General features: G+C 30.1%; 1 protein-coding gene, 1 long non-coding RNA gene and 1 pseudogene across 2 annotated transcripts; 1 reads left to right on the forward strand and 2 right to left on the reverse strand.

The window, feature by feature from the left end:
- Positions 1–594: 594 nt before the first annotated feature.
- LOC121122435 (AP-1 complex subunit sigma-1A-like) lies at positions 595–1,969 on the reverse strand (annotated as a pseudogene).
- Positions 1,970–2,164: 195 nt separating this feature from the next.
- Positions 2,165–3,931, forward strand: LOC139906093 (uncharacterized). Its single transcript, XR_011781347.1, has 2 exons — positions 2,165–2,543; positions 2,899–3,931. It is a non-coding gene; the product is annotated as an uncharacterized lncRNA (long non-coding RNA).
- A 702-nt stretch (positions 3,932–4,633) lies between these two features.
- On the reverse strand, positions 4,634–12,975 carry LOC121122432 (ras-like protein). The gene is given in 5 exon segments (XM_040717415.2): positions 4,634–6,583; positions 12,017–12,190; positions 12,256–12,359; positions 12,362–12,547; positions 12,615–12,975. Coding segments are annotated over 5 exon segments (567 nt in total). The 5' UTR covers positions 12,646–12,975; the 3' UTR covers positions 4,634–6,511.
- Between the last annotated feature and the right edge of the window lie 1,897 nt (positions 12,976–14,872).

A 14,872-nucleotide genomic window follows, 5' to 3' on the forward strand; every position in this document is an offset into this window, starting at 1 on the left:
AATCCAACAATTTCAAGAATGCTTTGGAGTAGATCAGCATAGCTATCATGGCGTTTCATAGGATCAGCTACAATCAGCTGTGACGAGGGAGGAGGGCAGAACGAAATAAACAAAGACATAAACAAGAATTACTACGATGTCGATCCTCAATTTTACTCTGAGTGTAACAAATACTTACAATTACAACCCTGCAACAAATCTTCACTGTTACTCTCTGTCTTTTATGAGCACACACGAGTATTCAATCAGGTTTTGAATATAATTGAATGTAATAGGAAAGGAAGTTCACTACTCTGTTGTTAAATAATCAATGATGTAAATCGTATGTATGATGGTTTTCCAAAATACTATTCTTAAAGCGTACCAATTGCCCAAAATACTCACGTTTTTCATTACTACCTTTTACAATACAAAAATAATTTTGAATTCGTCGATGTAAAACCTTCATTCGTATACTAGAATTATTATAGGAAATTGTAACCTAATTCGGTTCTATATATTTATGATTAATGAGTAGTATTCATGAAGAATAATTTGATCCCTGTTTGAGCAACAAGAACCGTACGTGCAATAATTCTTAATATACTAAAGTGGTAAATTATACATTTTTATTTCATTTGATTTTAAATTAATACAATAAACAATAAATATATAGACAGATCTTATAAAAGCATGGAAGATAAATAAAATCAACCCTTCTTTGAGTTATTTTACGTCGTATATTCATTAAGTAGGTAAGTGGACGATTTGTTTGAGTATATCACAGTAAAGATTAATAATCATCATAATAAATTCCTACAATTTTTAACAAACAAATAATAATAATTGAGAAAATAGAATGATACAAAAACAATGAATTAGAAAAGATTGCTTTAAATGGATTCGACTACAACTTAGAGTGTCATTCGATGAAATAATATTTGTAAGCGGAAGTTGTCTAATGTATCTAATGTTTAAATAAGACCAACATCCTTCAAGGCAAGAGATATAATTTCATCTTCTTGGTAATTATCAGCATATTCAATTTGTTTAAGTATTGCTTTTTGGACGTTTCCTGAACGTCACCCGCAAGAATGAGTTCGTCCAGTATGAAATACGCTCTCTCAAAATTAAAAATGATGTCCAATTCGCAAACAGATCCAAAATACTTATCCAGAACTTCAACGTATCGATGAATGATTTCAAGAGTCAATAGTTCATTGTCGTTTCGATCAATAGCAAAGCAGAAGAAAAGTGAGGCATAGCGTTTATAAACAATCACTTTGTCGTGCCATTCCAAAAAGTTGCTCATTTTGGGTTTTCTAGCTGTAAAGGAGAATGTTTTTATGTTTAATAATCTGTCATTGGTTATTCAGCACTTATAAAAGTAAGTTAGTTAGCATACCTATAATGATGGAAGTGAGCTCTCTCGTAATTTTTTCTTTTCCTTATCTGTCCGTGCTTCGAACCACTTTTGTAGTCGAATCTTTCCTTGCCGACTGAATAACAAAATGAAGTGAATCATCTTTCCCGTATTTCAAAATTTATAAACGTTTTATATATTAATAATTGATTAATTAACGTATGGATGGAAGAAGAATGGAACAAGAGAAGTGGACTTCACTTAAATGATCAGACACTCTATTCTATACACGTTGCTGCTTTGGTTACGACTCTGTTATTATGACATTAATGTATGTCTCAACACATACAGAGAAACTGAAATTGAGTATAATTAAACAGCTGATGATGGAATGACGATGATTTAAATATCGAGTGTTATATTACTGGAATTTAACACGAATGTATACTATAAGTAATATTTTTATTGCATTAATAATAATATCCGTTTTCTCTTGTGATCAAGGGCCTTTCTCACACACACATGATAAATACTTTTCCATGTAAATGTATATATTTACATATAAATAATATTCCTAATGGAATTAGGAGCACTGTGCTACTTTCTAGATAGAATGGCACACTAAGCTCCCTTCCTTCTTAAAGGTCCACAATAGTTAAAGGAGACAGGTAAACGTGATTTGTATTCCTTTCTTTTGACTCAACTCACAGGTACGTATCGTTTTTTCAATATTATATCATATGTACATTTAACACTCTACATTATGCACGAAACGATTTAGAACATACATAATGCTAATAATATTGATGTCTCACTAAAGACCTATTTGATTAATCAATGGTGAAAAAATTAAATTGATAAATTTACACATTCACTCAAGATATATTTTATTTCCCCGAGTTTTATATAGTATTATATATATATATGATCCCTTATACTGTATTGCGGATATGATACAATTTTCATATAATTATGTTACAAAAGACCATATGTATCGGGGAGAGTGAGGATACTTGTTACGGAGGAGACATGTTACATTGCCAATAAATTTAAAATGTAAAGTTATCTAACTACCCTGTTCTTAAACAATTAAATGTCTTTCTTTGTTTATCAAATCAACATGAAACTATGTTTGCCTAATGCTTACAGTTACAGAGAATTCCGACATTGAAATTTTTGACACAAAAAGTAAACCTTTTAGGTAAGTTTTTTTGAGATATATTTCTATTATAAAACATGAGATTTTAATTTATTAAATGTCAAAGTCTAGCATGTTGCTCAATTAATTAGCATGCATATAATATATTAATCGTTTCAATATTCAGTTCATATCATTTTTTCTGATTCCAGCACTATAGAGGAGACTTCTTACATCCCATTTTTATTATATTTACTTGTATTTTATATATACAAATATATTAATTTAATTATGTTTTGTTTTTGTGTAATTTCATGGCATACTTTAATCACAGTAAATAGTAAAACAAAAGATTTTTCTAAATTTTATTATTAACTATTCTCTATTTCTTTCAATGTTTTATTTGTTTATCTTATAGGTATATGTAATTATAAGTATTTACTTTATGCTGACAAACTGTAGTAAAAAGTAAAATAAATGCTTGAATATGACAAATGGCAGTTTTTACATGTTTCCTCCTGTTGTAACATGTCTAATCCTACCCTATACCATGTATCTTCCTACCCTGCATCATGTCTCCTCCTCGTGTATCAAGTATCCTACTTTTGGTTAGTTTCGAAAACACCAATAAATGGCTATTAATTATTGCACTACATCAAAAATACTTTGGAATTATTTTTCTTAGGTAACTTTCAATGTCATGTTGTCTGTGCGTTAAGTTATTTTTTAAATTGTGAAACTTATGATGGTTTTAAAAAAAATGATTTTTTGTAATATGTATCCTCACTCTTCCCTATATCGAAAATGTATTTTTTGTCTCACTGTATAGTGTATACATATGTGACCCGTCAACAAAAGCAATCTATAATATTTCTTCTCAAAATTCAGTATGGCTTACATTTATATTATTCGACTAAATATTCTCAATTTCTATCAACAAATTGGATGTTCCTCAAATTGAACTTAAAGTAGTTAAAATTGATCACAACACTAAAAAAATGAAAAATTGATTGACTTTACTTAAAAGAGATAATATCAGGCCCAATATAAGTCTCTTAGATCTAATAAAGATTTTAAAATATAGATATAATTTTGATGTATCTTATCTCATACCACAAATTTGAATACAGCGCCTATTAATTGAATCAAATATAAATGCCAAATTCTTGTTTTTATATTGACACACCACAAATTATTATGTATATTTGGACCAGAAAATCAATTAAGTACACTATATATTAGGTCCTGTTCAAGTTGCAAATAGCTAGCAGATTCTCACAAATATTAAAAATCGTCATTTCATGTTTTGATTGCTATTTGTAAAAATATGTATCATTTGATCATTGTATTTGCCAGAAATGTTTGACATTAAATTATTTAAGGATTAACTATATACTTGAATTGAATCTTATACAAGAAATATTATTTTAGTTTACAAAATTAAAACAAAAGCTCTTAAAAACTTGTCTCATTTATTTTAACATTCACAATAATAACATTTTTAATTCTGCATCCTTGTTCATCAATCTTCGTCACTACTAGCTAGCTTATAATTCTTATATCCACCATAACCTACTATAATATAATATTATAGTTGTATGTCCGCTGATAAAAACGCATAGGGTATTAATATCAAAAACAGACATAAACTTTAGGCATAAAATAAAAGTTCTTCAAAATTTTGAGTACTGTAGGTAAGACCATTTTTAATTCTGATGAGACCGGAATCCTGGGCTCTAGAGGGCAAGTTTGTTTTTTACGCACTAAGCTGATTTTTGTCACAAAAAGGTATGGGTTGTGGATCTGAAAATAAATCCAATAAACGAATTATTGTACTAACGGAGAAAGGGAGAACGTTGAATTGAATACGAATTAAAAAAAGGGAATTAGGAAGAGGTTTAGCGAGTAAGTCTTAGTATGTATCTTCATTATAGTTGAAGGAGGAACAAATTTCTAATTATTGTATTTTTACCGACAAGTTTTAATAAATTCTAGAGTTATTTGAAGCCTTAATAAAATATATAATGCGGATACATATATATGAATTAATTATAAGACTCTTAGAGGGATATAATATTCATTATACATCTCAGATGTATTTTATCGGTTGGTATTTGTCCATCATAATAATGATACGTCCATAATAATATAAATGAATTATAATAAAACTATGTATTTTCAAAACGCAGAAAAAAAAGAACTCTTCTTTCTTTCCCACAACTTTTATAATAATAATATGTATTAATAATAGATATATAAAAAAAAAAATATCAAAATTCTAAGAAATTATATATGTATATATAGTATAATACAAGTAAAAAGAATACCGCGTTTGTATGTTTCTTTTCATTCAATTTCTTCATGCCAATTTGAAATGAGAAAAAAAGGAGATGTCGGTTGGTTGGTTGTTGAACAAAAAAAAACACTTTATACATTATTAAACTTCTATAAATATATGTATCATCAATTAATCCGTGTAACATTTTTTGTGTGTGTATGAAAAAAATATATAATAAGAAAAAGGAGTTAGAAAGAGAAATAATAAGATGGGTTTTATTCCAAAAAGGAAATTCGTAAATGTTTGTAAACAATTCATTGTGTTCGTATTTATTACTAATTATGTATTATGATTCACATTGAAGAAACTACACATTGCTTCTATTTTTGGGGGTTCTTTTTAAAAATATTTTGAAAGAATTTACACATTGTATCCTATTTATTCTTCCTCTTAATAAAAAAAAATAATATAAGTGAAATTTTCCTTCTTTTTAAAAAACCTTGTTCTATATTGCACAATTTTCTTTTTTCCTTAAATAAAATGTTAAAAAAAAAAAAAATATTAATTCTTTTACTCCTTCTAATATTTCTGTATCGTATCCAGAAAAAAAAAAAAAATAGAGAGAACACACTATAGTGTTATATATTATTAATAATAATTAATTATCATGGTAGTCTACTAATTATATCTTTTTTAAAGCAGCTTTTCCGCTTAACGGCGAGCCGGGAGGGAGCCCAAAAAAGTGTGTAGTTATTCATTATTACGTGTTCGTATCATACAAATAATTACTTTTTCTATAATTGAGGGGATAGTTGGGTGGGCGGGTGTTAAGTGGGTATTCAAATCAGTGATTGATAGAAGTATATTATAATAGTAATCCTTTCTTTTTTTAATATATATATATATATATAAACCGCAATATTACAAAAATCCTTATCTTTTATATATAAATAAGTTGAGAGAATGAATTAGTACTATAATGATATAATATAATATGAAGAGACTTGAATGGATTGATTCTTGCTTATATCTATATATATATCTTATTTTGGAAAAAGTGAGAAATGCAAACTCCAGATATGAGTAGCAGGGTCCGTATAAGACGCCCCAGATCATTGCACATACAAAAAGCGGCGGCGGCAGCAGTTTTAACATTATTTCTTTCTTAATAATGGGTCGTGGTGATTTTGTTCTGTCCACAATTTTTTCTTTTAGTATAAGGAGGAAGAGTAAGTGGGATAACTATCTTTTTGAGCTATTATTATAAGATTGATTGATTTTTTTTTTTTAGTAATTATATATGTTTATTTTTTATAAACTCGCAAAAAAGCAATGCTTAAATGAAGCAGCAAAAGAGAGATAGATGGCATGATACTTGATGTATATGGAGGGATATAAATTATATAATCGCTGGGAAAAAAAGATACTTTTTTAAGAGGATCGATCAGCAACAGATGCGTCAAGTTCCTAATGAATAGTATTATTTGTCATGATTCCCCCCACATGAATTCTTGCAGTTCCTCTTCTTTTCCTGCTATTTATTTTCTATATTCTTTTCCTTTAAAAAAATGTAATACATTTTCTGAATGCTCAATGTTTGTGTATTCTTTCTTCATCATCATCTTCTTCTATTGTGTTAAATGAACCTTATTCAAATGAGTTGAGTTATGAGAGAGGCTCTTTTCTTTTTGTGCTTTATATAAATATATATAATATAGAGTAGTAGTAGTTGTTGTTGTAAGAGATAAGTTATTCACAATAGAACACATCCTTTGCAACAGTAAGGAGCCAGTGTTGGTTTATTGTCACGACCGCGCCTCTCCTTCTGCAAATAAAGACAACATATATGATCAATAATGGGATAACAAATAAAGAAAAGAAAAACATCTTCCAAATTAGTAAATTAATTATGCATTATCATAGTATACAAATCCGCTAGTACTAATGAAGTAAGTAGATTCATTTAACACATGACAATTCATATTTTTCGACAAGGAGTGCAAACCAAAAAAACGCACACACACACACACACCTAGGTCTTGAGTTATAAATTAGTATTGTACAAGTTGTAACTTGTAGCAAATGGTACAGGTTGCAACCCCCAAAATAATATGAATACATAACTTTATATGAATAATTTAGAGTACTTGTGATTAGTTCTGTGTCGATCCTTATTTGGGACTGAAGACAACAGTCCCATCCAATTCAGTCTCGGTCCGGATCACTCCTTCATATAAGCATCAAAGCTGATAAAGTTGTATCCTTGATGACATCAATCAACTTTAATTCTTCTGTTTTATTCAGTTCTAGTATTAACAGTCCCAAGGACTGCACTGGAACAAATAAATAAGGACTGGCACAACACTAAGTTCTAGTCTCACAGTCTTAAGGACCGATCCTAAGACTGGACTAGGTAAATAAGGACTGACACAAAACTACTTATGATTAAGGCAGTGTTGCTGGAATGATTGGGGCACAGGGTATCCCTCCCCCACTTTTGCGGAATTCTTATATTTTTGACATTTAAAAAAATAACCTCTTTTCCAAAAACCTAGTGTTAAAAAAATATAGTTTTTGTCTCTTCTAAAAAAATGATTTGTCAAATTATGGATTCATAAAAAACAAAAAACTTTTTAGTCAAAATTGTCATAACAAATCCCACGGCCCAGTTATGATACTGACAGTTCAAGGAACAATGGTCCCAAGGACTGACAGAACACTAGTTATCATAATAAAAAATCTCTCTTTACGAACAAATAATTAATGTTATAATTTTAGAGGGAAAAAATCAATTTCCCTATTAATTTAGTTTTAAGTTGTTATTCGTTAAAATTTAGTCTCTTCTAGTAATTGATAACTATAAGTGACAAAAGTTTTGTCTCTTCTAATTAACAAATTATTTGTCAAATTTGGGCAATTATATAATTAAAAAATAATAACTTTTCAAGTCAAAATTGTCAAAAAGTCCACCGGACAAAAAAAAAAACCATGCCCCTTACATTCCAGTGCCGGTTGATGAGGATAGTGTTGGTTGGGTCCGTATTTCGACTTAAGACTGCAGTCCCGTCCCACCAGTTTAGTCCTACAGCTTTTAGATTCGGTCCTTAAGGCGTCACTCAATTTATTTAGTACTGACAGTCCTAAGACACGACTGGACCGAATAAATAAAGACTGACACAACACTAGATGAGAATAGTGCAATAGCTAAATATTCATTAGATTGTTCATAATATATTAATTATGTAATTTTAGACTTTTAAATTGAAAATTATTAGTGTTGGATCCGAACATTACTCGAACTCACCCTTTTTTTTATTTTACTTGAAGAACTATAAATATTGATAAATAATGATTAGTTAAATGTTTAGTATCATTCAAAAGGACAGTAAAAAAACTACATACAAATGCTGCACTTTCTGATTAAAGAAGATATTCAAAAGTAGAGCCACATAGCATAGGTTACTCAAACTCAAAAATGGGTGCAGAGTTCTAACATGAACTCAACTTGACTGAACTCAAATTCAACACTAAAACTTACTCATTTAAACAAGTGGCACATTATAAAGTTTTACTGCTCAAAGTAATTAGCGTTAAATCCAGATATAGTAAAAATAATACGCTATTAGTTAACGTACTCTCAGATATCAATTTTTTATAACATATAATACTTCGCATAAAAGAAACACAAAGTAAAAAAATCCGCATAAAGTCAACTTTTTACTCCCTTTGCTAGTATAAACTTCATAGGAATTCATGAGTCTAATGGAAAAAATTACATTGAAGAATTCCCACGAGGATTTTTCTTTTTTATATGTCCACATTTTGATACATTGCTTTTTCTATCAATACGGATATATTTCAAGAGTTCTACCCAAAAACACACTGAATATATGAAATAAATAATACATTTTAAAAAGTAAACATTTGGTTGTTGCATTAGATTATTGACCAAAAAATGCTGAGTTTTTTAATATATACTTTGAATAAAAGAACATCCGAAGTATATTCAACTCAAAAATAAAAGTTTCTTTTATCCGAATTGAACTGCTTGTTACTAGTACTATCACATAAATGCGTAATTTGAATGGAACACAAAGAAATGATGGTATCAATTAATAGTTGTAACTTATACAAGTTACATCTTGTACAACCATGGATTGCTTTTATATTCAGGGCGTCCGCAGGGGTGGGCTGGATGGCTGTAACTATCCCTGAATTAAGGAATTTAATTTTTGTAAACAGTTGTGGATTTTCTATTTTATTCCCCCAAAAGAATTTCTTGAGAATAGCAATGGATTTTTCATTTCAAAAAAAAAAATTTGATTTTAGTTAGCAACTGCGGATTTTTGAAGAAAAAAATCAAATAAATTATTTTTTTGTAAGAGCAGTGGATTTTTAAAAAATTTCCAAAATATTTAATTTGTTCAGAATAGCTATGGATTTTTGAATTTATCTTCCAATTTTTTTATGAATGGCTGTGGATTTTTTGAAACGAAATTTCAAATAAATTAATATCTGATTACTTTTTTTTCAATTAATTTTTCAATTTTTTTTACAAAAATTTTCAATTTTTTGGATATTTTTCAAAAAAAATTATAAAACCAAGCCACCCCCCCCCAAGAAAAAAGATCCTGCGGACGCTCTTGATATTTTTTTATAAAACAAGAATTTAACCCTTATCTTATAATTTGAAGCATCTTAATATTATTCAGTAATTTAAATATACCTACAATATATAAAAATACCGCTATTACAATAGTATGAAATTATAATACAAAAGGAACCATCACCGCAATTTTCCAAGAAAATTGTGCAATTTCTAAAAGATGAGGCGCACATACAATAATAATTATTTCTCCCTATAACAAGATTATTTAGGTGGTTAATATTGCCACAGCCATGTTCGAAAGTTTTTTTTTTGTTTTTTTTTGGAACTTCATCCCTAGTTAATTTCAAACAAGAAGGAGAAGAGCAAAATATTAGTGATGAACTTTTTCTCCCGAAAATAGATGTATAGGTATAAAGAGCATACTTTGATAGTTGTGGTCCATTAACACAGAAACAATATTGAAAGAAAAGAAAAAAAAAGGATAAAGTCCTTTCTTCTTTCTTTTTTTTACATTATAAATATGCCAATAATTGATTAATATATTTTGCTATAAAATGGACTTTATATCCACAAATTTAAGATCGAGATACCCAAAATTCATTTGATTATGGATACATTTTTTTTGCTTCCAATATCATTGACTTTTGAGTGCAATTGAAGCTTTTATGTTGACAGTTAGCACTCTTGAATGCCTGTAGGTTTAAAGAATGTATTTCGTACGGATGACTGGTAAATGATGTGCTCAAAAACATTCGTGTCACAATGAATGTAGAACAAGTGTGATGAACTATAGAGCACTTTCAATGACGTCATAAATTGAATTATAATTGAAGGAGACCCCATTTTGGGTGCTCAAAGTTGCTATTTTTACAACATAAAATGAAAAAAAAAAAATTAAAAAAATGATTCACTGCATCAAATAGTTTTTTGAATAAAAATAAGAATTAATACCTGCTTTGAATGCAACTTAATGCCAATGATAAATTCTTATATTTGAATTAAATCCAAGTAATATGTAATGAAAATGGGTAGATTTGTACATTTTTTTTTTTATTTTTTTTTGATCAGTTGGGAATGAGAAAAGTTGAATAGTTAAAGAAAAATATCATACTCTTTCCACTTTAATAGTTAAATTATCGTCTATATTATGGAAATAAGGTTGTAAAACGATGTAATAACATATTTTTAATCCATTTCAGGGTCATAAAAATAATAAAACAAGGCAGTTAAGCGATATTTTTTTTTTATAGACAGTAAGCTCCTTATATTTGTTGGTCCCATTTTGACATAAAATGATTCATTATTTTATATACTTCATATGAATGAAAACAGAGTTTTTATTGTTATAAAACTTTGTTGTTTAGGGCCTCAAAAATGTGACGTCACGTGAAAATTATCTATTGCAAAGATAAAATGACTTTACTATGATTTTCTATATATAAGTGATATTAATTACATTTGATATGATCATTTGTGAAAAAAGTGTAGTATTAACATTTTTATATAACTCTTCTCCTTTAGGTTCGAGTCAGATTTTTAAGGGAGGGGATGTCAAAACTCTCGAACACGTCTGTAGATAATAAATTATATATTAATCATGAACACTATATATATGTATAACAAAAAGTGAACCAAAAATAACACGTGAACAGCAATTTGTAATATATTATTATGATTAAATGGACCTAGTAATACCCATTAGTACATCATTTCAACACCAAAAACAAAACACACACATATTTCACTTCCTCTTGTTGTTAATTTAACAAACATGTTAAAGCGTGTATAATCAATCAGTTAGATATTAATTCTATGACTATTAAAAAATAATATTTATGAGAAGATATTTACCCAAATTTAAAATTGCTTGAGTCAATTGATTTAAAAAAACAGAAATGTTCTTCGTCATCATCATTCTCCCAAATATTCTCGCAGTTATATTAAATATCAATAATAATAATAATAATTGCAGTAGTAATTATAATAATTAGCATATATTCTTTGACTTTTGTGTTGTTTTTTTTTGTTTAAAAAAATGGAGAACAAAGATTGAACACGATGAAAAAATAATATTTTTCAGATTGTCTTTTTTTCTTCATGGCAGTTATTCATCACATTAATATAAATGATAAAATTTTAATAAATTTGCATTTATGTATATAAGCCCTGTTTTTTTTTTGTAATATATATATATATATATCTTGAGACATTAATATATTAAGCATGGATTTTCTCCGTTTATAACTTTTTTAGTAGTAACCAAATTTATATAAGAAACTCTGTCTTATTAATTGTATAAGAAAATAATTTAAAAAGTCGAGTTCACATAATTTTGCATTTTTTCTTCTTTTTTGCTTTGACACCACGTTGTCTCTGGAAAACACATATAAAGCTCATTTGCTGAGTGAAAATAGAAATAAAGAGTTAGAGGGAGAGAAAGAGAGTTTGATACAAATGATTGAACTTTTCGTTTCTTAAAATCTTAGCAAATAAAAATAAATATAAATACAAGATGGGGAGAATGATAAGAAACACTTAAGCCAAAGGGTTTGCTATAGATTTAGCTATCAAATTATTGCATGAATGGCTCTCGATAAGGAATTTGGAATATATATAAATACTAAGGAAATGAATAAAGGAAGAACTTACGTCTTTTTTGATTTCTCTGACAAGCGTGTAAAAAGCGTCATCCACGCCCATTCGCGTCTTGGCGGAGGTTTCAATGAAAGGGATTCCATAGTTTCTGGCAACCTCTTTGGCTTGACCCATATCTACGGACCGAGTGGGTAAATCACATTTATTCCCCACCAACACCATCGGAACCTAAACATTGGCCACAAAATAGTATTAGAAGTAATGAATGAATCCTAGAGATGACTCTGCCTCACTTCTTCTGCATCCTTGACTCTTTTGATTTGTTCCCGATATGCGGAGATATCCTCAAAGGACTTTGCGTTATTCACAGCGAATACGAGAAGGAACCCTTCCCCGTTCGCATATACTGGTCCCGCATGGCGGAATACTCTTCTTGGCCTGCAGTGTCCAGAATGTCCAGGAGACACGTTTCCCCGTCAATCACCACTTGTTTGCGGTAAGAGTCTTCGATCGTCGGGTCGTACTCGTCCACGAAGTGATTCTGAATGAGTTGGATCGTGAGTGCGCTCTTCCCAACGCCACCAGCTAAGGATCACAAAGAAGGATAAATCATGGATGCGCTCCTTCCCAGCACAGGGGACACTCATCTTACCTCCCACGACCACCAGCTTGTACTCCGTCATCCTCAACAGAAGAGTTAACAAGATATCACAGCAACACCAATCAAAGGGATTTCCAATCTCATCAACCAGACTCACAACCAAAAAATGCCACCTCAAAGGACTTGCAAATTAATCAGAGTCCAAGAATCCCAGGATCACGGGATACACAAGAAATGAGGGAGCGATTCCAGGCTTCTTGGAGATGACTCGATCTATTCCCGCATCATCAGTGAGGGCCAAAATCCTGGTGTGTCAAAAAGATGGGTTCTTCTTTATTTAGTCTATCTCTTCCTTTCTTTCTTTAATTCTTTCTTTCTTCTGATAGAGCTAAGATTAGTTCTCCCCTTTTTCCTTCTTCTTCTTCTTCTTCTTCTTCTTCTTTTACTACATTGAATATATTATTTGATCCGCGTCCGGTGGTTCTTACTCCCTCCCTTTTGATCCTCATCTAAATACTCATACACACTCATTTAATATTATGCTGTGTACAAGTTGCGATTTTGTACAAGTTCCAACCAAAAAATGAGATGGCTGTACTTGAGATGAGGATCATGCATTCATTCCATATTCTATGGAGGATTAATAGAGTAATGCTGTCATTTTTGATTATTTAATACAAATTACACAAATAAAGCTTTCTGGTGCTCAAATGCACACCGTTATATAAGTCATGTATACACAAAAACCCTGTAGCTTTAATAGATAAAAATGAAATGATAGTATCAATGTATAGTTGGTTATTAGAAAAACCCATGTTGTCATTAAAATAATGCATTTTGGGGTAAATAAATTGCAACTTGTACAATGTGTTTATACAAGTTGTAACTTGTACAAAATCGCTACTTGTACTCAATATTTATAAATAAATAAGCAGAGACACACACACAAACAGAGACTGAGAGTGTGTACAACGGAGCTCCACTCGAGTCTCTAGCTACTCTTGATCTAACTTCAGGAGAGAGAGAAAAAAGCAGACTCACAGCAACATGTAACCACACAACCTCTTGCTGCGTTTCTTTTTCTTATTACTATAATAAGTAACATATTAGTTAAATTCTCCCTTTTTCACCTTACTCTACTAATAACTCTTTCTTTTTTTTCTCTCTCAACAACAATACAGCTAAACCCTCATAACTTGTTCAGCCGCACCCCCTCCTCCCCTTCTGCACTCAAAACAGCTAATTCAAAATAGGGTACGCGCATTGGGTGGCAGAGTTTCTGGCTAAAGAAATCGTTGATCTTTTCAATTTTACTGCTGAAGTAATTAAAATAATAAAATGACTAACAGAAATAGATAATATATATTCCAAGAATTATAATTATCATTCCATGCGAAGTTTTTGATCAAGGTCGTATTACATATATATATATATATATACTTCCATTTTCAACAGTTTCTCTCATAGTTTCAATCTGCAAGGATTTTCCATTGCTAAAGGGGACTTTATTTCTAATAGTATGTGACAAACTACAATATGTACATTGCAATTTGGCTATTAACTAAAGAAAATACGGACACTCGTAAAACTTCACCCATTTTTTTATAGTATCTATATATATTATATTTAACATTGCCAACCGGGTGTTCATACGGGTTTCATTATGCTTCCTGTTGCTGTTGGAGAAGCATGTACAGAGGAAGGTGTGGAAAGCGCACGTATATTTGGCTGTTGAGTTGATGGTGAAATTATTTTCTATTCTTTGTTATTTATTTAATTTACTTCTTCTTTTTTTTTTTTTTGCAGGGACTGTGTTTATGTGGATGTTCGCTATTTTTCTTTTTCTAAATCCTTGATTACTGACAAAATGGTGACCTTAATACAAAAAGAGTTACATCCTAGGTTAATTGTACACTCATTATTAGTGTTGGATCGGTCTAAAAAAGCTTAAAAACTGCATTCTTATCTGTCCGCTTCTAATAAAATTTGTCATTCCTAGGATAAGTCCTTATTGGTCTTTTATGGATACTACCAGTCGCGTCGCTAGCCTTTATAGGGGGCTTAGCTAAGCCAGCCTAAGAGTTTCTTAACACCCCCCAAAAAAAAAAAACACAACTCACATATGGAATCCAAAATGGTTGAACAGATCAGTTAGTAATTTAGCAAGTAGACGTATAAAATAACCAAAATTCGTAAGATATTTTTGGACCGATATAAAATATCCTTTTTCTTCTCTCTTTCTACATCTATCTACTTCTTACTAGCGTTGTGTCTGTCATTATTTAGGATGGCAGTCCGGTCTAGTCCAG

Source organism: Lepeophtheirus salmonis, chromosome 8 (genome assembly GCF_016086655.4).
Source record: "Lepeophtheirus salmonis chromosome 8, UVic_Lsal_1.4, whole genome shotgun sequence".
Taxonomy (NCBI): domain Eukaryota; kingdom Metazoa; phylum Arthropoda; class Copepoda; order Siphonostomatoida; family Caligidae; genus Lepeophtheirus; species Lepeophtheirus salmonis.